The sequence below is a fragment of the Caenorhabditis briggsae genome, assembly GCF_000004555.2.
Source record: "Caenorhabditis briggsae complete genome, chrIII, whole genome shotgun sequence".
NCBI classification, from domain to species: Eukaryota; Metazoa; Nematoda; class Chromadorea; order Rhabditida; family Rhabditidae; genus Caenorhabditis; species Caenorhabditis briggsae.
In genome coordinates, this window is record NC_013490.2 from 5,200,567 (window position 1) to 5,221,339 (window position 20,773).

Genomic DNA, 20,773 nt, shown 5'->3' on the forward strand with positions numbered 1-20,773 from the left:
TATTTGGTGATGAGAAGAAGGAACCGTATGATTTAAAACAAAGGAAGGAGAACAACTAAATCTAACAGAACTGATAAAAATTAAAGGGAAATGAGCTTTTTTAAGCGATGAGAAGAAGCACAAGAGTGATATCATCTGGCTTCCCTCCTGGAGCTAAAAATCCGTGTTCACGGGCCTTCATAGCAAACGGGCTGTTGTGCTTCGAGTCGAATGCTAACCTGCGTGCTGTGAGAGCCAATGCATTACAAACCTGAAATTATCAATTTACTTCTTTGGAAAACCATTTGATCTAAAAACTCACTTCTTGAACATTTCCCTTTCCCTCATTCAACGCCTTCAACTGATCGAGCACCTGATTTTCACTCAAATTGTCCCAAACACCATCTGTGGCCAGGAGGATGATATCTCCTTTCTTCACATCCATCTCTTCTTTATCAGCCATATCCGCCCTATCTCCAATGAATCCTTGGTATCCCTCTGGTGGGAGTGTCAGTTGGAATGGAGCATTGAAATAGTGCACTTGTTCGCGGCTTTTAGAAATGACCTAAAAATCGTAGAAAATTTTAGTTTTGATTCATATGAATTAGAATTAGATATTCACCTTTCCGTTTCGAACGACCATGAATCCAGAGTCTCCAAGATTCGCCGAATACAACTTTTCTTGATGAACAACAAGAACGCATGCTGTTGAAGATCCTGGAAAACATAAATTGAGAATATATAAATCGATTAGTCTGTAGGGTTCTTACCAACAGGCCTCGGCGCCTCGGCAGATGCTCTAAATGCAAAATCTAGCAGTGAGTCGGGCCTTTTTGGATCAAATTCTCCTCCTTGCACACGTTTCTCACACTCTTTCATTAGTCTTCGAGAAAATGCAGATGGATCGATTCCATATTTTCTCCATCCACCAACACCATCTGCCACTCCTGGAAACCAAAATTTTGATAATAAAAAATGAATAATTGTTTTTAATTCTAGCTCAAAATCTTTTCCTGGGAAGCTCCTGTATGCAAGATTTCTCTCTTTTCAGATGGAGAATGACCCAGGCTACAATTGCTAGAGAATAGATTTTGAAAAACATGGCTAGGATTTTTCAGTGCAATTCAGGAACTTTGGGGCGCTTCCGTCATTTTTCTCTTTGGGAGCATTCGTGAGCTCAAAAACTTACCAACTACAAATGTGTTCTTGAATCTTGAAATAAACCAGGCGTCATCACCATATACGCCCTTGTCGAGTACTGTAGATGGACCATTGAGCATATCCTTTGGGAATCCTGCGCAACTGGCAATCACATTCTCTACGTGTGCACTGCTGGCTGGTGAGGATGATCCTTCATTTGATGGCTTTGCTGGCTTTGAAGAACTACTCGAGAGACCTCGTCTACCAGTACTGATTGCTTCTGGACCTACAGCTGCGCCTATAAAACTGTCCAATTGGGTCTTCAGTTCAAGATATAAAAATCAATTTACCAAGATCAAGAGCACTTGCTGAGAAAACTGCTCTGACTGCTAACCGTCCGTATGCGAGTAACCTCACACCGGCGACCATTTTTCGATTGTTTACCGGAATTTTCAAAAAAGTATTAGATTTGCGTATCTAGAGTCGTCTGAGAATCGGAATATTTTTTAAAGATACATGGAAGAGAGGAGGAGGCGTCCAAAGTCTGGGTGACAAGAATTGAGTGTCTGCTGGTGACTCCTGCAATTGAAAACAAATTGAACTAGTACATCAATAAGAGTCGTAAAAATATTAAGTTAGAGAAAGATAGAATTGAAAGAAGAACAAAGTGAATGCATGGAGTTAAAGTGTAATAGTGGCTCCGAGACTTCAGTGTCACCTGAGCGGCGGTGTGAGGGAGGAGGATACGAAAAAAAAACAAAAAAGAAAGTTTGAGGAAGCATTTTTCTCATTTTTAATTAGATTGATCATTGTTCGTCCAGTGAGGTACAGAAAACAGGTCAAAGTGGTAGAATGGTCAAAACATTAAAAATCAAGATTCAAAAAATGTGTGAATGGGAATTTCGATGAAGGTTATGATAAAATAAGAGAAGAAGGCCTGCAAGAATAACTAACAACAAATCACATGGAGGTTCGATTGATCTCCAAAGTTTGATCTGACCAAGATTCAAGTCGTTCTTTCCTTCTTTTGATTAACCTATAGAGATCGACAGCCATAAAAACGTGGGTAGCATTACTGCCCGACTATATCAACCATTCTGAATTTGTTCCGTAGCGCGATTGATCAATAAATTAAGTAAACTAGTGTGATAAGAGGGAAAGTGCGAATCGAAGATCAGTGATGATGGAACCAAGAATGGGAAGGTCAAAGTCCGAAGCGCCATCGAACAGCTGGACGATCGAAGCGTCAGCGGATCGGAGATTTCTCTCGGAAACTTTTCTTTAAGTTTCTCACGTAGAGACACAAACATAACTAAGGAAAAAAGGATAGCGAAGAGAAGAGAGATAGGTGGAAATGCCTTTGAAATATTTGCTGATGTCACTGACACAGAAAAACCGTGCTGAACTTCGCAACAACAACACAAAAAACGTCCTTGATCTGATTGAAACGCGTTGCAGCTTGATACAATTTAGTTGGTGACCGAGAATACAAAAATAACAGTTTACACCAGCAGCTGCTGCAATCGATTCAATAATAGAGAATCAAAACAGAACACTTATCACATAGAAGTCAAGCAAATAGAAAAGTCAACAGGACGGATCAGACTTTTTAGAACATTTTCCTATTTTTTCCAGAGATACCAGGGATGTTCGGAACGGAATTCAAAACTTCAAAAATTCCGAGCAAATTCTAACCGGAATAATTCCTTTTGAAAAGTTTGGAATAGAATTCCGAAGTGTGGTTCCAAAATTCTGAAAAGACCATTCAGAACATCCCTTCAGTGATACCGAACACTAAACCAGATGGTATTATGGGTGTTATGAGTTATATTAGTTCGACGAAAAACCAAAAAAAAACTCGTCTCCAGTGATCATCGTCATTGAATCTATCACGTCATCGAAGGAATGAAAGACTGGATGGTTGTGTTTGGGTGTGCTGTGAAGTGTGAACTGTATAGACGGAAAGAAGTACATTTGAAAAACTATTCAAGTCTGAAAACTGACAACCTATTCTTTCTTCCTAAACCGTTTATGACTAATCAACCGTGAAGAACAAAGCCAAGACTTATAGTTAGGAATCAGGCAACAAAAGATAAGGAAGTGAAAGAGGGAACATAGCACGATCAGACACGTGGCGCATGGACTACAGCTGACACAGAAAGTACACTCTGCTTGAGTTTCATATGGACCGGTCGAAGGGAGAAATCAGTTTAAAGACGAGCAGCATCAGCAAGGAGCAAAATGAGTGACGGAGGCAGGCTTGATCAAATACAGAAGCGGCAAATAGAGGGAGAGCTCCTCGACGCAACGCAACGGCGAGAAAGAAGAAATAAAAAAGAGCGAAGAAGATTGGATTGGCAAACGGCAGGATAGTAGAAGAGGGAAAATTGAATGTTTCAACAAGGGGAGAATTTTGGCATCAGTCTGACGAAATTCGTTGGAAAATTCTAGGTGGAGATGGAGAATTGTTTTCTTTATGTTTGAAAAAAAAACCACCACTGCTCGTGATCTATTCAAAACAAATAATAGTTCAGAACTTTTGATAAATGAATGTTCAATTGGTCAATTAAAAAGAAAAAGAAGAAGAAGAAGAGCATTTAGAAACTGACATGCCGTAAATTCCAATTTGAATATTTAAATTACCAATGTGCAATTCAAGAGATGATGAAATTTCAATATTTAATAAACAATGAAAATGTTTAGTTTTGATGTCTTTAGAGTCTTATCGTTTCATGTTAAGTAGAGAAAAATGGCAACTGTGCAAAAAAAAGAGGGAAGGAAGATATTTTTCGGCGATAACGACAAAGAGCGACATTATAATCTAAATGGTCTAATTAGACGACCACACATTCCACAGCACTAGGAGCAAAATTAGAAAAGAAAAGAACTTTTAATTCTGAAAGTTCCCAAAAGCTAAAAAAAATAATTCAGCAGGGTCCGCCTCCACCTCGTCTGCATCTCCTGCCCCGGGCGGCCCAATCAATATACAGATGTCTGGCGTCTCTAACGAGTTGAACACTCTCTCGGTTCCCACCACTCAGCTGTTTCGCTGGGCGCTTCGCGATTCTCGTCACAAATACGAAGGAAGAAGAGACCGAGACACGTCTGAGTCTCCAATTTCAACAATATCTATCTTTTTGAAGAGAGAGCAAGACAGCTGACAACTGGTCTCCGCGTCCCTTTGCCTCGAAATCCTAACTCTTTCCAGAAGCGACTTCAAAAAAAACCTAACTGACTGATAATAAGTATATCCCGTGCTCCTTGCTAACCTATTTTTGATTGTTTATTTCAAGCGAACAGTTGAAAATAGGTTGATTTCTATTATTATAAATCATGTGAGCGAGGATGTTCGGAATCAAAAATTCTGAATTTTAAAAATTAAGAATTTTCGGTTGTTAAAATTTCAATTTGAAAATAGAAATCCCACTTCTCCATCAGAAACCCGAAAAAAGAACGGAGAAAAATTGACAAATCTTCCAATTTTCCAGAAACGAAAAAATTACAAAAATATTTCCTCTCGAAGCCCGCGAGAGAAATTTTGCCTTGCGCCTTTGACATACTGTAGTTCAACAATTTCTGATTCGGAAGAAAATTTTCGGCACATAATTCGGAGGGTACAACAATTCGGGGGTACAACAATTCGGGGGTAAAGGGGTACAAAGTGTACAAAGTGATTTAGGGGTACAAAATCGACAATTCGGGGGTACAAACTAAGCCTTTTTCAGGTATTTTGTACCCCCGAATTGAGGATTTTGTACCCCTAAATTGCTTTGTACCCCAATGACCCCAAAATTTCTGTACCCTCCGAATTATTTGCCAAAATTTTCGGAAAAATTCCGGTCGGAATTTTCAAAAAATCAGAATGAAATTAGAATTTTCAAATACATGTTTTTGCGAATTCTTATTCACAATGTTCATCAATTCAGAATAATCCCAATGTGAGCAAAGCTTCACTGGATGCAATAAAGACAACCTTCATAAAATTTTATTAAAAAAGCAATGAGTTTCTAGAAGATATCTCTAATGTTAATTTCAACACCTCGTCTTATGGAAAAAAAAGTACTGGGATACTGTAAAAATGTTTCCTGATATCCAGGAAGAACGGGGATGTCGCGATATTGTACAATGAGTAAGGGGGGTGTGTGTTAAAACTGAGCAATCGAGTACAAATCAATCGTGTGCAAGTAAAATGATATCGAGGTGGGTGGGGGTGGGGGGGGAGGGTGGTCAGTTGATCAAAAACTGAACCTAAAGCCGATCGAAAATAACGAGCAATTAGGAAGAGAGAAAAGACGCGACCCGCTCAAATTTGGCAAAACTCGTAAGGTTTGGATGATGATGATGTATGAGAATGAGGAGAATGGTACGACAATGAGACAGCGAAATTGGGGTTCAAAACGAAAAAAAAAGTGGATATAGGGGCATGGAAATGTGATAGGAGATGATGAATCGAGATTTTGATGCTTTTCAGTGAACTTCTTCGAGCTGAAAGAATAAAGAGTATTAAATTTCAAAAAGGGCATGTGTATGTGTACTTACATGAGCTGTGGGCTTCTTTTTACAACATAGTCGGATGCACTTGAAAGGAGCAGACAGACATCCGACAGCACATGAAGCGAATCTGGATTCAGACTTCTTGATACCATCTTCAGCACCTAGCCTTGTTCGAAGAGTGGTTGATGGAGAAACTGTGTTGACGATGGCTGTGATGACGTATCTGGGAACTAGGCACAGAATCACGGATACACAAAGAGCCTGAAAAACTCAGATATAGAAAATTATAAAAGATTTTTAAAAACTCACCATCCAAAACTCGAGACTGGAAAACGCTTTCAGCGAAACCATAGATGGAGGATCCTTGACATTGGTCCACGTCCAGTTGGCGGTGACGAATCCATTGTACAGAAGGGCACAAATGAAGAAGAGAAGAACGGAAAGGAACATGGACCAGAACATTGGCCAAGTCCAGTACTGAACGAACAGTGCCAAATGGAATGTGTTGACGATGATCAGTTGTGTGACTAGAAGATGTCCGAAAGTCCACATATCAACATTGCTTCCACGATATGTCTGAAATTTAGTTTTGCTTTTTTGTTTTAAAAAGTCAATTCAACTCACAAAGTGACATATAAAATAGACAACAAGACTCTGCCAAATCGCATCCAGCATGTTTATCCAGAACGAATACCACCGGTATCGTTTACCGAGTCGTCCTTGTCCATATAATTTGGGACAGTCCAATAGTAATTCTGCACTTGCGTCCTGGTCGAGGCAACCGAAAAGAAGTGGAGGAACCGAAGTGAATATGAGATTGTAAACCATCAAATAAACCGGATCTATGGGAACTTGAGCTGAGAATCCATTGAATATTTGATACCAGAAGATGACGAAAACCAGCATTGCGTTTTTGTAGAAGAAATACAAAATTGTTTGGGCCAGACGGTAGTAGTTCCAATGTCCATGTATAAGTAGAAGATTTGATAAGAATCGGAATCGAGCCATGGCGAAATCAGAAGACATCACCGCCTGCATTCCTTCTTGTCCTGAGAGACCAACTCCAACATCGGCTCCTTGAATCATGCTGACATCATTCGCACCGTCTCCAATGGCTAACACTTTTCCTTTCAAATGATTTTTCGCCAAATTTACCAATTGAGCTTTTTGAAGAGGCGTCGCACGGCAACACAATACGGATCGACATCCACGAAGAAGTTTCACAAACCGATCAACGTTGTGTGGATCCAGACAGTAGCTCATTGTAGCTGCGTTCAACACCAATCCAAATGAATCTGTAGCATCGATTGAGACCTCTTGAGCTCTGGCGATTCGTTTCAAATGCTCTCCTAAAAGATCAGAAACAGCTCGAACTCCATTCGCTCCAATATTGAGTAGATCCATTGACGGAGAAAATAGTCTTGATGAATAGGCAATATTCACAGCTGTTTCGATTTTATCTCCAGTGAGAACCCATACTCTGATACCAGCTTCTCGAAGTGAATGAATACATTCTGGAACTCCATCTTGCAATCTATCCTCAATGGCAGTCACTCCAAGAAGTTCCAGATCTTGTTCAGCGCGGAGAATACTTTCAGCAACCAGTGTTTCCTTATCCACCACATCCAACTCGGCCTCTTCGTGTTTCTCTTTCCATTCAAGATATTCTTCTTCTGTCCATACTCTCATCGAGAGACACAATGTTCGAAGACCTTCTTTGGCATACATAGTCAGATGTTCTTGAGCTTTGAATATAACTTCTTCTCCTCTTGTTGACGTGCAGAATTCATTGCTCAGAACTGGCAACACGGTGGCGTCTGCGCCTTTAGTCAACACAATGATCCGTTTCGATCCTGTATTCTCGCGAATAATCACCGACATTCGTTTCCGATCTGCATCGAATGGAAGTGTGTGGAGTACCTGAATTCATAATTTAGAATAGATTACATCCCTCTCTTATCTCACTTTATACTTGACGCTTCTGGTCGAATGACGTAAGTACACTACGACATCATCAAATCGTCGTTTCAACAACCGGACGCCATATTCTCTTGCGGCTTCAACAAGCGCCAATTCATCGGGTGACTCAGAATCGTAAAACGAATGTGGCGGTGGTGCATTGACGTCCGACGAGCTTGAACGTTTGTCCACCGATCGACGGAACGGACTTTTGATTCCTTTTAGCTTGGCAAACGGAACTGATAGAATCGAGGGACGATGAAGGATACCCTGGAAAATTAGAAAACTATTAGAAAAAAAACAGAATAATTTAACTCACAAATCCTTTTCCTTCTTTTCTTTCTCCGTTGTAATTGTTCGATCCTTCTTTTTCCTCGTCCTTTTTCTCAATTACATTGATCTCTTTATCAGAAGGTTGCGTATCTTCCGTCTTGCCGACTTCTGGAAATTCAATCAGCTCGATTTCTTCAAAACCATCCTCTGCAGCTGTTTTCTCTTCTGCAACCACTGGAGTCGACGAGTTGGACGATAAGCTTTCTTCTTTACATCAGCCAACATTTTGTTCCCCGTTATGCTATCCGTACTACTCTCCCGTTTCGGTGACAGTGCGTCCTCTTCCGTTGCAAATCGACTATTCACAATATCTCCATCTGGATCCATCAAATCTTCGTGAGGTTTCGCATTAACAACGACAGTGTTGCAGATGGCCAACGTGAGGAAGAATGCAAAAACCGGGTCATCAATATCAGCTCCTTGTTTCAGAACGCTTGAAGCGAGTTTCGATTCTAGAGCAGGATCTCGAGAAGGCCTTAGTCGACCTGTGTTGGCTGCTGCTTCTGCTAGAGCTGCCAACTGTAGTTTCTTCTCTGTCGGTTGGTTACTACGTAGATTCGAAGCTACTAGTTCGAGAGAAGAATCAACGGCATCTAGAACGGGCCTTCCTCCAAAATCACTTCCATTCACAGAACATCTTCGGAATACCATCTGAAAGTTTATAAAAATGAATGAACGCATTAAAAAAAAAATAAAATAAAAATGAAATCTTTATAAAAATGAATGAACGCATTTTAATTTTAAAAAGTGAAGGTGTCTCACCTGATTCTCAGTCAATGTTCCTGTTTTGTCAGACATCACATACTGTATCTGACCCAATTCCTCAGTGATATTCAGTGCTCTGCATTGTAATCGTTTGTCCACTTTATCATAGTACATGTTACGATCTTGAGACATGAACCACACTTGGAAAATCTTGATGAACTCAATCGAGACGTATAGAGAAATTGGAATCATGACCTGGACAAGAAATTATTAAAATTGATTTCTTGAATCAAAGACTCACTTGTAAGACAATAATATAGCTCCAGAAACTGAACCAAGACTCGTACGATGGACTGTACTTGTATTGTGAATCGTTGTTGTTGTGATACGAAGAATTTGGATGAATGAAGACGAGGAAAGGAACAGTGTAGGGAGTCGAGTAGTTTCGGAGCCAAACCCCGGATAGAACTGCTCCAAGAACACAGAGGGCGAGAAGGGTACAGACACTCCAGAGAATATCAATGTTGGTCATCTTCTCCAGAGAACTTCGCTTGTACCTTGGTCCACTGTTGTTCAGCATGGCTTTTGTATCCTTTCCGGCATACAGTACGATACCCTCGACGAAATCCGTATTCTTAACAACACATCCGCGCAAAAGAACATTCTCTTTGGCTAAAATGGTGAACTCTCGAGCCAATGGTGGCCCGCCTTCCATTGCTTCCAACCTTCCTTCGAACTTGTACACATCCGTAGTTGGTCCTTCACAAGCGATCTGAATATGACAAAATCACATGTAATCGAAATTTTTAGTACCCACTCTGTAGTTGAATTCCGATGGAGAATATTCCAACGGAACATTAGAATTGTGATATTTTCCCATTGCTCTGATGGCTTGTCTCTGTTTAAGGTTACTTTCTCCATCCAAATTACATGTCTCCACATAACAAACGCCGTTCACATCACTGCTTCGCAACAATAAGATGTCAGCCGGGATTATTTCGTCATGGGATAAATGAACGAAATCGCCAACCAAGATGTTTTGCCACTCGAGCTTTCGGTATCTTTGTTGACTTGCGTCCCACACACGACACGTTGAATGGTTGATTTTTTGATCGGATTTGTAGCGACGATAGTCTTCGAAAGCGTCTTTGATTGCTGTTATACCAAGCACAAAAGCAATCGGCATGACCGAAATGTACTTTCCGAATGCTCCAATGATCATATTGAGGATTACAATGAAGATGAAATAGAGATTGGCAGCTCGGTGAAGCTGTTCGAACAAGTTCTTCGGAATGAAAGTTAGCACACTGTACTTGGTTGTTGATATTCGATTTCCACAGTATCGCCGATTCGGTTGCTCATATCGTGGAGGTGGTTCTTTCTGATTGTTCGGCACTACGATTCTCTGTTGTGGAAGTATCGGCTGACTCGGGAAGAGCCATCGTGTCACAGGATGCGACTTCAGAATTCTCCCCCCATTCTCGGCTTTCTCTTTGATGACCTGAGTTGGTGACGAGAAGATAGGCCTGAAAAATGGTCTTAACTATGTGGGTCTGACTTTTCCTTTTCTAACCTTGTTGGAGGTACCCATAATGAAGATGTTCGACGATGATGTCCTTTTGATGTTGTTGTCGTATCGTACAAAGCGCTACTCGAGTTCGACGTTGACGCCTCCACGTCCGAGCCCACCGATTTCTGAAAGTAACAAATCCATCTAAAGTTCTGAACCTCCTATAGCTGTCCTGTGGTTCGCATACATGGCCGACATTGGTGTAATTAGGCTTGTCGAGCAAGCTACGAAAAAAACTTTTTCTGTGTTGGTTTACTTGCTCGGCAACCTATACCATTAGATTCCTCTCATGATTCTAAGTATAATACATATAGCTGCCGAGCTAGCTTTTCAAAATTGAGCCGTGTAAGAGCCTCCGAAAAAGCTGCCGAGGTGCCTTACACCATAGGACACCAAGTAACCCATATATGGTGGTTCGCCAGGGTTGTTCGGAACGGAATTCGCAAATCCGGAAATCCCGAATTTTTGAAAATTCCGAAAATTCGAGATTTTCAAAATCTGAAAATTCCGAATTTTCGAAAATCCGGAAAGTCAGAATTTTTTGAAAATCCAAAAATTCCGAGGTTTTCAAATTTTTAAAATTCTGAAATTCCATAACTTTTAAACATCAGGAAAATTCGAAATTCCGAATTTTTAAAAATTCCAAAAATTTCAATTTTTTAAATCGGAAAATTCCGAAAATCCAAAATTTTCAGAATAGGAATTTCCGAACATCGCTGGTCAGACTCCATCCCGAATGGATGTCGTCCACCAAAGATTAATTCGATAACGAATATTTTTTTCTTTTTTCAAAAATATTCCGAATAGGAGATCGAGACATAGCGTTGCGCGATCTCTATCTCTTCTCTTCTCTCTTTTTTTTTCTTGATTTTTCGTCTTCATCGAAAACCAATTAAAATCTAGAGTCTCTTCTTCACAACCTACCTTGCTCATTCACAATTCTCTGATAACCGAGAATACGATATAAACACGCACAGCTGGATTTATAAAAATTTGGGTGTTGATTTTTCGAGTCGTTTCAAGTGCCGTTCACACTTTCCTACATTGATTTGCGAATCGAGCGGCGTTCTGGAAATTTGAAATTTTTGAGTTGAATGAAACTACAGTAAGCATACACGATTCGGAGATAAGTCTAGTAGCTATAAGGGCAGTTGGCTATAGTATGACTGAAAAGCAAGACCTAAAATTTTGCAACGCTTGGTTTCCTCTGATGTCCTAGATTTTTCAAGTTCACGGGGTCAAGAGTGAGAAAACCCAAATTTCGGGTTACTGTACTAGTGGCACATGATTCGGATTTAGAACCAGGGAAACCCTAAAAAAAGAAAAGAAAGTTCATATAGTTCGAGAAGACGTTCTGTGTTGTGAATGCAAAGGAAAGCGAGAGAGAGAGAGAGAGATAGGGGTTTTCAATTCAGCCAACAACAGCAAAATGGTCTCGTTTCAACCTTTTTTTTCAAATAAAAACTGCCGAGGCATACGTACACAGCTACCCGGAAGACGTTTGAAAATGAGACGGTTGAGAAGAGATTGGGGAGAGAGAGAAAATAAGAAAAAAATCCTCAGGATATGAACAGCTGCAATCGCGCGGGTGCGGAAGATCTCGTGCTAGCGCAGGCAAAAACGAGTACTTTTCTGTGTCCCTGTGTCCGCTATCTCTGTATCTAAACGTCTCTTACATTAAGCTTATGTTCTCTCTAGATGAGAATATGCCAACTATTTATAATCCCACTGTTTTAGTATTATTGTTCTGATGTAATAGAAATACCGTAAAACCTGTATTTGAAGGGTCGGCCCTTCTATTGTTCCAGGGCACCTATGGAGCCCTTCAATTAGAGGGAGCTCTTCTATTTTTCATGTCATTTTTTCCGAAGTTTTTTATTTAAAAAACAGGCAAATTTTCGTTCAAAACGCATGAAAATTCAAGAAAATTAAGAACTTTTTGAGCAAAAAACATATTGAAACAAATTTCTGCGAAATTTTGGAATTTCTGAAGTACTTTTCACAAAAAAAACCTACGGAATTTATTTTATTTAAAGGCACATTTTGAATGAAGCTCTTCTATTAAAGGGGCCCTTCGATTAAAGGGGCCCTTCTAGAACATGTTTTACGGTAACTAGATATTGCTCTGGTAAAAAAAAGTTGGAGCTGTGGAAGAGAAAGTTGGAGCTGTGGAAGAGTTGGAGCTGTGGAAGAGAGTTGGAGCTGTGGAAGAGAAACGCCGGAGGCCGTGGCTGGATGTCCCAACTACAGTAACCTAAAAGGATTTTTCCCGGATTTATTATCTTCCTTTTTGGGCGTTTTTAGTCAATTTTTTCACTATTAGCAAAAACAGAAAAATCGACGGAAAGCAGCGAAAAAAGAAAAATTCAATCTAAAAAAAACTACTTTTAGGTTACGGTAGTTGTCGTTGTGGGACCTCCAGTCCGGCGTTTCTTTTCCACAGCTTAAATTTTTATACCAGAATGATAAACACAGGATTAAAACCCAGGGAAAAAGTGACGAATCATTACTGTAGGAGGAGATTTCAAAAACTAAAAAATAACAAAAATTCAAACTATGCGCAGGTTTCGAAGCTAGTAATCACAAGGATATTGAAGAGACAACTTTCTGCCATCGCTCCGATTTTTCTACGTTTTCGATGGTCTAAGTAAATACCAGAGGGCAAAGGAAGCAGAAAGTAAATGGGGTTGGTTGGGTAGAAGAAGAAGAGGAGGGCGCGAAGAAATGGAAAAGGTTTCGGCTCAAAGAGCACATAGAGCAGAGGGAGTGAACTGTGCATGGGAATATTAGGGGACTCATAAAGCATTTGAATCTAGACGAGAGAGATGAGAGACGGAGAAGAATTTGAATGAGTGAGGAATTTCTGAACCTTTAAAGTTTACATGAATTATCATTTAGGCTGGAGGTCCCGCAACGACAACTACCGTAACCTAAAAATGTTTTTTTTTTCAAATTTATTTTCTCGATGTTCAGGTGAAAACTTGACGAAAAAAACAAGAAAATACATCCGGAAAATAATTATTTTTTAGGTTACAGCTCCGACATTTTACTATAATAATACTAAAATAATGTAAAACATGATGAGCAGGAGAAAAATAAAAACAAGCTGCTACTCAGTTAGATAAGAGCGAAAAAAAGGAAACACCTGAAAAAGTGAGTCAGAAGAACACAGGAAGTCGAGGGAGGTAGTCAAAATAAGAAACGGAAACGTGCAAGAAGATCCATAGATCCCTGACACCTAATTTCTAGAAAATTTTCTTATTTTGTAGTCTCTCTGGACATCTGAGCGTAGTCCAACGCGATTTGAGGAGCATGACAAATAGAGAGAACACTTTTGTGTTTACAAGTTGTCTAAAATAAACTCAGGCGCCAGAAAAAGAGGAGTTTCTTTCTATTTACTATTGTACCGTTTGGTTTTGTGATGGCGATGGCGATGGCAGGAGGTGGTGGCCCCCGTAGTTTGTGACTTGTGTGGCCGGTGATTTTTACGAAATACTCGGGGGCGACGGAGTTTGGACTTAAAATTTAGGAGAGAAACATTCAACAGCTTGCAGGCGAAAAACTACTGAAGCTTGCTGGTTTCTGAATGTTTTGTAGAAAAAAATGGAGCCTCTTTACAAGTTCGGCAGAGTCCTGATTGAAAAATTCACATTGTGAATGAATCACACTTTACTGCATCTCCAAAGGATGACAGTTCGACAAAAATAATTAAATTCTACTAGTTCGATACAGAGGAAGATTGAATATGTTTCCACTTACAAAAAGACAGAACAACGAATATTGAAGTACAAGTTTCTTGAAAATTACAGAAAAAATCCGATTTAAATTCTTATTTCGTCGAAAAATGGAGCAAAAAAACAAAAAGAAATCTAATTTTTGATTCAGAAAGACCATAGGGATTTTCGTTATGAGACCCAAGGAAGCTTTCCGCTAAGCGCCTTTAATCTGGTATACTGTAATTAAATTTTGATTATTTGAATTTATGTGATTTTCGATGGCAATCAGGTTTCTGGTGTGAATTCAAAGCGAAAAATTTCAAAAAATGTAATATCTTCAGAAATATCAAAAAATCGCACGAAAAAAACAATCAAAAAAACCAAACAGCTTTTTGCTCTGAAACCCGAAAAAGTTTTTCGCTGTGCGCCTTTAATCGGGATACTGTGGTCGAGTTTTGAGTTTTGAAAAAATTGCCAGTTTTCGATGGCAATCTGATTTATTTTATTGCAAACGTGAAGCGAAAATCTAACTTGGATTCAAAAATTCAATACACTCAGAAAAAATATTAAAATTCGGCAGGATTTTGTAAATACTGTTGACGAATTCCATAAATTGCTGAAAAGGGAATTGGTTTTAGTCTTTTGTTAATTGTGGGCTTTCTTCCTCTCCAAGAAAGAATTCTATCTCGCGCATTCCGCCTCATTCATCTGCTATCTGCGCCTCTCTGATTCGCCGTTCTCTGAACTACCGGAATCAGGGCGAACAAAGTCTGCGCACCCACACACACACACTCTTTGTCACTATTATTCTGGATAATGTCGTCGTTTTGTTCAGAATAGTGGCGAAAACACAATTACAGACTATCGAGAATCGGTCTACCAGCAAACAAGCCAAATGCCACGGTCAGTCATAGTACAACCTCCAGAAGTTGTTGGACTACGTCATCAGGAGGAAACCAAACAAACTGGTTTTTTATGCTTTCTTATCTCGATACATTTCATTCAATAGAAAAGTTATTTAAGCACGAATTAGTATGAGAGAAGGGAAATTGACTGAAACAGGAAGAAACCAGGGGCAAAAAAGAATAGAGAAAGGGTTCTTCACTAACATTTGAAACATAGTCAGGATATGCTGATAACCGATCAATCAGCTCACAACTAAACAGAAATGACGAGAATAAGTTACTATGTTTATCACAACTTTGGGAGGAAGGTGCCTATAGAAGATGAATAGAAGGAAAGGAAAAATCACAGGTCACATTATGCAATTCAGGGAAGAAGACTAGTTATGGGGAGAGAAATTGACTAGAGTCCTAGCAGGTCATCCAGACCGGATGAGGAGTTGACGGTGACAGGAACCGGAGGAGGTGCAGAAGCAAACATGTCGAACAGGTCATTGTTGGCAGCTGTTGTTGTTGTGGCAAATGATGAAGACGTGGACATTGGAATAGACTGGTTACCGGTTGTCGATGGTGCTGGAGCAGAGTGAAGCGCACTTTGTCCGTAGTTTGTCTTCATGACCTGGAAGCGGTAAATATATGCTATCTGCTACTGAAACCTTATCAATACCTTGCCAAGGGCCAGATCCGCGAAGGCATTCGACTTATTTGGAATACTGAATCCCTGTGAGGAATTTGTTGGAGACGTTGGAGTCTGCTTCGCACTGAACGATGAAGGTGAGCTAATTCCTCCAAATCCTTGGTATTGAGAAGAAGGAATTTGTGCAAACGACGAGCCGAAATTTTGTGGAGGATTGTGTTGCATCGTCATTTGAACTGGAGCAGTAGCAGAAGCACCAAAATTGATTCCTGATAGTCCACCGAACATATCGTGCGATTGAGGTGTCTGTTGGACCGGCGGAGCTCCAAATGACGCGAAAGCATTTTGTTGTGTTTGATGTGGTGCTGCCTGCAGTCCGAATCCAGCAAATCCACCTGGAGCCACCACGTTCGGGGCAGAAGAGCCTCCAGAAGGACCGAAAAGTGAAAGAATGTCAGCGTTTGTCTTCTTCTTTTCAGATCCTCCATTTTCGGTTGAAGGCGTCGTCAATGCCGTCAAATCTGAAACACACGCTTTAAAAAATGACTTCAATTGAAATTTCGATTACCGTCGAGTCCTGAAGAGGATGGGACTGCTGTCGTGGCAGTAGTAGTAGTAGTCGGAGCCGACGAAAAATCGGCAAAGCCTCCAAGACCAGCGTTCCGCGCTGCAGCTTGTGAATTAGCAGATACAAATGAGCCAAAATCATCAAAATCGTCATTGACAGCAGCAGCGGGAGCTGGTGGTGCTGGTGTGGATGAGCTGTTCAGATTGAGTCCTTCAAAATCATCAAACAAATTGACCGAATTCTTAGCGGGAGCAGTAGTGGTAGACGAATCAGAAAAATCGAGTAGAGATGGTGCCGCCTGTGAATACTTATTGTTTGGGAGAATAATTTTGAATTTATCAAACTCACTGAAGCTGAAGAACCGTGACCATTACTTGTGATTGCTGAGCTTCCACGTGTCGCGATGCTCACTACTGGCGTGCCGATTTTCTTCGAAGCTTGTGACAATGACTTCGGCAATTCACTGGCATCCACTCGAGGGTAAACGAAATCGCGAAGAATGTATCGCTTCTGTTCGTACTTGCTGCGAATGAACTGTTCCATTTGCTGATCGTTCGTCGGACGACGGAATTGTGCAGGAAGATCGTGTTCGTAGACTTGTCGAGCTTTCTCGTTTCCCATCACACGCATAGTCTGCACTTGTTCCGGTGTCCAGGAGTCCAGATTAACGGATCTGACTTTGGAAATGTGAACTCCGAGATTACGGTGGATTCCAGCACAGCGGATGCAGATAAATACTCCCAAGTTCCATGCTGCCCATCTGAAAATTATTGTTTTAGAATTGAATAGGAAAGAAATCGCTTTACCTTGGAGTCTTTGCTTGACAATCTGCACAATACTTGTTCTCCTCCTCTTTCAGCATTTCCAGAAGAAATCCTTGCAGTCTCTCCTGCTCCTCCTTTTTCGGATCAACTTTTCCTCGCAGCATTTTTTGTATGCGGCACGAAGACTGCCCTAATGCACCCTGAAACAAACGGAAATGAGGTGGAAACGACTGATAACAAGGACAAAATCAAATGATAAAGTGGCAGGAGAGTCAATCGATTTTCAGGTCTGAAATATGGAGAAGAGAAATGTCATGGTAATAGTTTTTTTTTTTGAAATTCGTACTCATAGAACTTCTGGAATTCCATAATCTACCTAAAACGCGGATAGGAAACAGGTAGCACCTGAGATACGAGAAAAAACAATTAATCAATGAAGCCGTGGCCTTTTCGGAGCCGTTGCCAAAAGCCCGTTAGGACACGAATGGAGCGAGAAAAGAGAGACAAGGAAGGGAACGAGAGTGAGTGGCAGTTAGAGACGCAGACATCAATGCGACTGCGAATACAACGAATATGACGCGAGAACAAGAGAGAAGAGAGAGAGTGACGTGGAATTTTGGAGCTTTAAGAATAGGAATACTGACTGAAAATGCTCTTGATGACCGCCTTACTCATCGAAAAAATAGGCATGAATGTACAACATTTCGCTTCTTAAAATCAGGCGTTCTAAAGTGAAATATGACAAAGAAACAGAAATGATTTATTGACAGTTATGCACAAAGAGCAGGTCGAGTAAAAATGTACAATGAGTTGTAAAATCCTTTAGACTACTTGGTCCAAGAAACTTTTGGAATGTCGTTGAATTCGGTCATTTCCTCCATTTGCTTGTTGAACTTTTCTACCTTCTCACGATGACTGACAGCAGCTCTCTTCAACATTCTCTCGGCCTGAAACAACGAGTTTAGAAAAATCAGTTTGATATAATACCAACCATGTTCGCCTGCCTTCTTGCCTCGAACCGAAGCTCGGCTTCAGTTTTGTGTGGGCCACTTCCGGAAGCATTTCTGGAATCTCTGAGACAGTTAGAAATCAGATACATCAGTAATTTACCGTCTAATCGTCATATCCACTTGTTTAGGATCTACAGTCGGCTTGCTCTTCTTTGCTTTCTTCGGCGCATCGGAGGACACCTTCTTCAGTTTGAGAGACCCTTTGACGACAGTATCTTTCATCTTCTATATTATGCTTGTCTGAGAAAAAAAAGGTTGAGACGCAGAGAAAAAGTGTCTGCGACTCCACTTATTATGTGCTATTTAGCATACTTGTAAAATTCCGGGCCGGGCCTGAGGAAAATTTCAAGGCCCGGTAGCAAAAATGTTGTCATTTTGAACCGAATTTTGAGCTCTCAATACAATTTTCTATATTTTTGTGCTTTTTGGATTGTTTGTCTGTTTGATCAAAAAATATCAAAAAAACTCGAAAAAAATCACATAACGGTCCCCCCTTATGTGTTTTTTGAAATTTTCAAAACTTGTGGAATGACAGGCCCGGGCCTCCGAAATTCGGGAAAAAGCCCGGCCCGTTACAAGTATGCTATTTAGGCTCTCCGCTTCGATATCGCTACCGTATTCAAACTGCAAAAAGAACTCTCTAACCTTTTTTTTCTCAGACAAGCATAATAGAAAATACTTTTATTAGGCTGTATTTTCTTCCTAGAATAAATATATTTTAACGATTTTTACATTTAAATAGAAATAGAAGTTAATTTATAAGATGCATCTTTTATTCGTCAAATTTATTGGACAGTACCGAGCGAAATTAAAAGATCATGAGAGAGGGAAATACAATAATGGGCACAATAATTTAATTGTTCTGTGGAACGCAATTACTGCTCCGACTCGTAGGTCTCCCCTTCTCCAGTGAACTCATCAAGTGGCTCATCCTCGGCAGTAGCTTCTTGGTATTGCTGGTATTCGGAGATCAAGTCGTTCATGTTGCTTTCGGCTTCAGTGAACTCCATCTCGTCCATTCCTTCACCAGTGTACCAATGGAGGAAAGCTTTTCTGCGGAACATGGCGGTGAACTGCTCCGAGATACGCTTGAAAAGCTCTTGGATGGCGGTTGAGTTTCCTACGAATGTGGCAGCCATCTTGAGCCCGCGTGGTGGGATATCGCAGACAGCAGTCTTGACATTGTTCGGAATCCATTCCACGAAGTACGAAGAGTTCTTATTCTGTACGTTCAACATCTGTTCATCGACTTCCTGAAAAAAAAACAAGGGTCTTGATCCTCCTGATGAACTTTAACTCACTCTCATAGACATACGACCGCGGAACATCGCTGCAACGGTAAGATACCGTCCGTGTCTTGGATCGCAAGCAGCCATCATGTTCTTGGCATCGAACATTTGTTGGGTGAGCTCGGCGACGGTCAAGGCGCGGTAGGCCTGGGCTCCCTTGGCGGAGAGTGGAGCGAATCCTGGCATAAAGAAGTGAAGACGTGGGAATGGGACCATGTTAACTGCCAACTTGCGAAGATCAGCATTGAGTTGTCCTGGGAAACGGAGACATGTGGTGACTCCAGACATTGTGAGCGAAACAAGATGGTTCAAGTCACCGTAGGTTGGGTTAGTGAGCTTGAGCGTTCTGTAGCAAATGTCGTAGAGGGCCTCGTTATCGATGCAGTAAGTTTCATCAGTATTCTCGACAAGCTGATGAACGGAGAGGGTGGCATTATATGGCTCAACGACCGTGTCCGAAACTTTTGGGGATGGAACAACGGAGAAGGAGGACATGATACGATCTGGGTACTCTTCACGGATCTTGGAAATGAGAAGGTTCCCATTCCCGATCCGGTTCCTCCTCCAAGGGAATGCGTGAGCTGGAATCCTTGAAGACAATCGCATCCTTCGGCCTCTTTACGAATCACATCAAGTACATTATCGACAAGTTCAGCTCCCTCAGTGTAATGTCCCTTGGCCCAGTTGTTTCCAGCTCCCGATTGACCGAAGACGAAGTTGTCAGGACGGAAAAGTTGTCCGAATGGTCCCGATCGGACAGAATCCATAGTTCCTGGCTCAAGATCGACGAGGACCGCGCGCGGCACATATTTTCCATCTGAAAACATGAATTTGATAAGCACGTTACGCCTACAATGACTCACTGTTAGCTTCGTTGTAGTAGACATCGATTCTCTCGAGCTGCAAATCACTCTCTCCTTTGAAGGTTCCATCGGGCTGAATTCCGTGTTCATCGGAAATGACTTCCCAGAACTTGGATCCGATCTGGTTTCCGCACTGTCCGGCTTGAACGTGGACGATTTCTCTCATTCTGACACTGAAAAACTGTCAATTGGAATGTGTGACGGAAACGCGTTACAGGACATGGCAGAAAAAAAACGGGAATGACCTGATAACGCTAGGGTAACGAGTGTTCTCCGCGGAAGTGACTCAAAAGTGACGATTCGAATCAGTTTTTGGCGCCACGCATCGCGATACGCGACGCANGNGANAGCCCCCGAATTTCCGCCCACTTTTCTCCGGAGTTTTTTTCCCCGGAATTTGCGGGGTCTCTTTCCGGGGGGAGACCCACTTGGGTTCAGGCGAGGGGTCAGAAAAAGCGCCCCAGCAAACTCGTAGGCCAGAAGAAATTTAATAATTTTAAAATGAACGCGGGTTTGAACTAGATCATGATCTATTTCTTAAAAATCAACGGGTTGCAAAGCGCGTATTCTCGCTCATCGTTTAAAACTGTGATACTCAGCCAACGAAGTTCGGAAGCGAATTGAGAATTTTTGAAAAATTTACTGGGGCGCGCTTTCTGACCCCCTCGCTTGAACCCGAGACCCGCAAATTCCGGGGAAAAAAAACTCCGGGGAAAAAAACTCCGGAGAAAAGTGGGCGGAGTCGGGGGCGGAGCCTAAATTGCAACGCTGGCACGGTTTTACCGCACGGTTTTTCTCGACTCCGCCCACTTTCTCCGGTTTTTTTCCCCGGAATTTGCGGGGT

General features: G+C 41.2%; 5 protein-coding genes across 5 annotated transcripts; all 5 read right to left on the minus strand.

Annotated features, from left to right (window-relative positions):
* Window positions 1–100: 100 nt before the first annotated feature.
* Window positions 101–1,548, minus strand: CBG18323 (the record flags this gene model as incomplete). The annotated part of the gene is made up of 6 exons (XM_002642282.1): window positions 101–250; window positions 302–544; window positions 602–696; window positions 750–926; window positions 1,169–1,417; window positions 1,470–1,548. 6 exons carry the CDS (start codon window positions 1,546–1,548, stop codon window positions 101–103), a joined length of 993 nt encoding a protein of 330 aa, XP_002642328.1.
* Window positions 1,549–5,622: 4,074 nt separating this feature from the next.
* On the minus strand, window positions 5,623–11,113 carry Cbr-tat-3 (the record flags this gene model as incomplete). The annotated part of the gene is made up of 11 exons (XM_045243743.1): window positions 5,623–5,874; window positions 5,923–6,189; window positions 6,238–7,533; window positions 7,579–7,842; window positions 7,892–8,112; window positions 8,157–8,556; window positions 8,668–8,865; window positions 8,912–9,382; window positions 9,428–10,136; window positions 10,184–10,305; window positions 11,105–11,113. 11 exons carry the CDS (start codon window positions 11,111–11,113, stop codon window positions 5,623–5,625), a joined length of 4,209 nt encoding a protein of 1,402 aa, XP_045096446.1.
* Window positions 11,114–15,201: 4,088 nt separating this feature from the next.
* CBG18321 lies at window positions 15,202–16,931 on the minus strand (the record flags this gene model as incomplete). The annotated part of the gene is made up of 5 exons (XM_002642280.1): window positions 15,202–15,417; window positions 15,466–15,956; window positions 16,004–16,301; window positions 16,352–16,763; window positions 16,810–16,931. The coding sequence occupies 5 exons, from the start codon at window positions 16,929–16,931 to the stop codon at window positions 15,202–15,204; spliced, it is 1,539 nt and encodes a 512-aa protein (XP_002642326.1).
* A 663-nt stretch (window positions 16,932–17,594) lies between these two features.
* Window positions 17,595–17,999, minus strand: CBG18320 (the record flags this gene model as incomplete). Its single annotated transcript, XM_045243744.1, has 3 exons — window positions 17,595–17,714; window positions 17,759–17,831; window positions 17,920–17,999. 3 exons carry the CDS (start codon window positions 17,997–17,999, stop codon window positions 17,595–17,597), a joined length of 273 nt encoding a protein of 90 aa, XP_045096445.1.
* A 653-nt stretch (window positions 18,000–18,652) lies between these two features.
* On the minus strand, window positions 18,653–20,095 carry Cbr-tbb-1 (the record flags this gene model as incomplete). Its single annotated transcript, XM_002642278.1, is given in 4 exon segments — window positions 18,653–19,030; window positions 19,079–19,569; window positions 19,578–19,883; window positions 19,930–20,095. Coding segments are annotated over 4 exon segments (1,341 nt in total).
* Window positions 20,096–20,773: the final 678 nt, after the last annotated feature.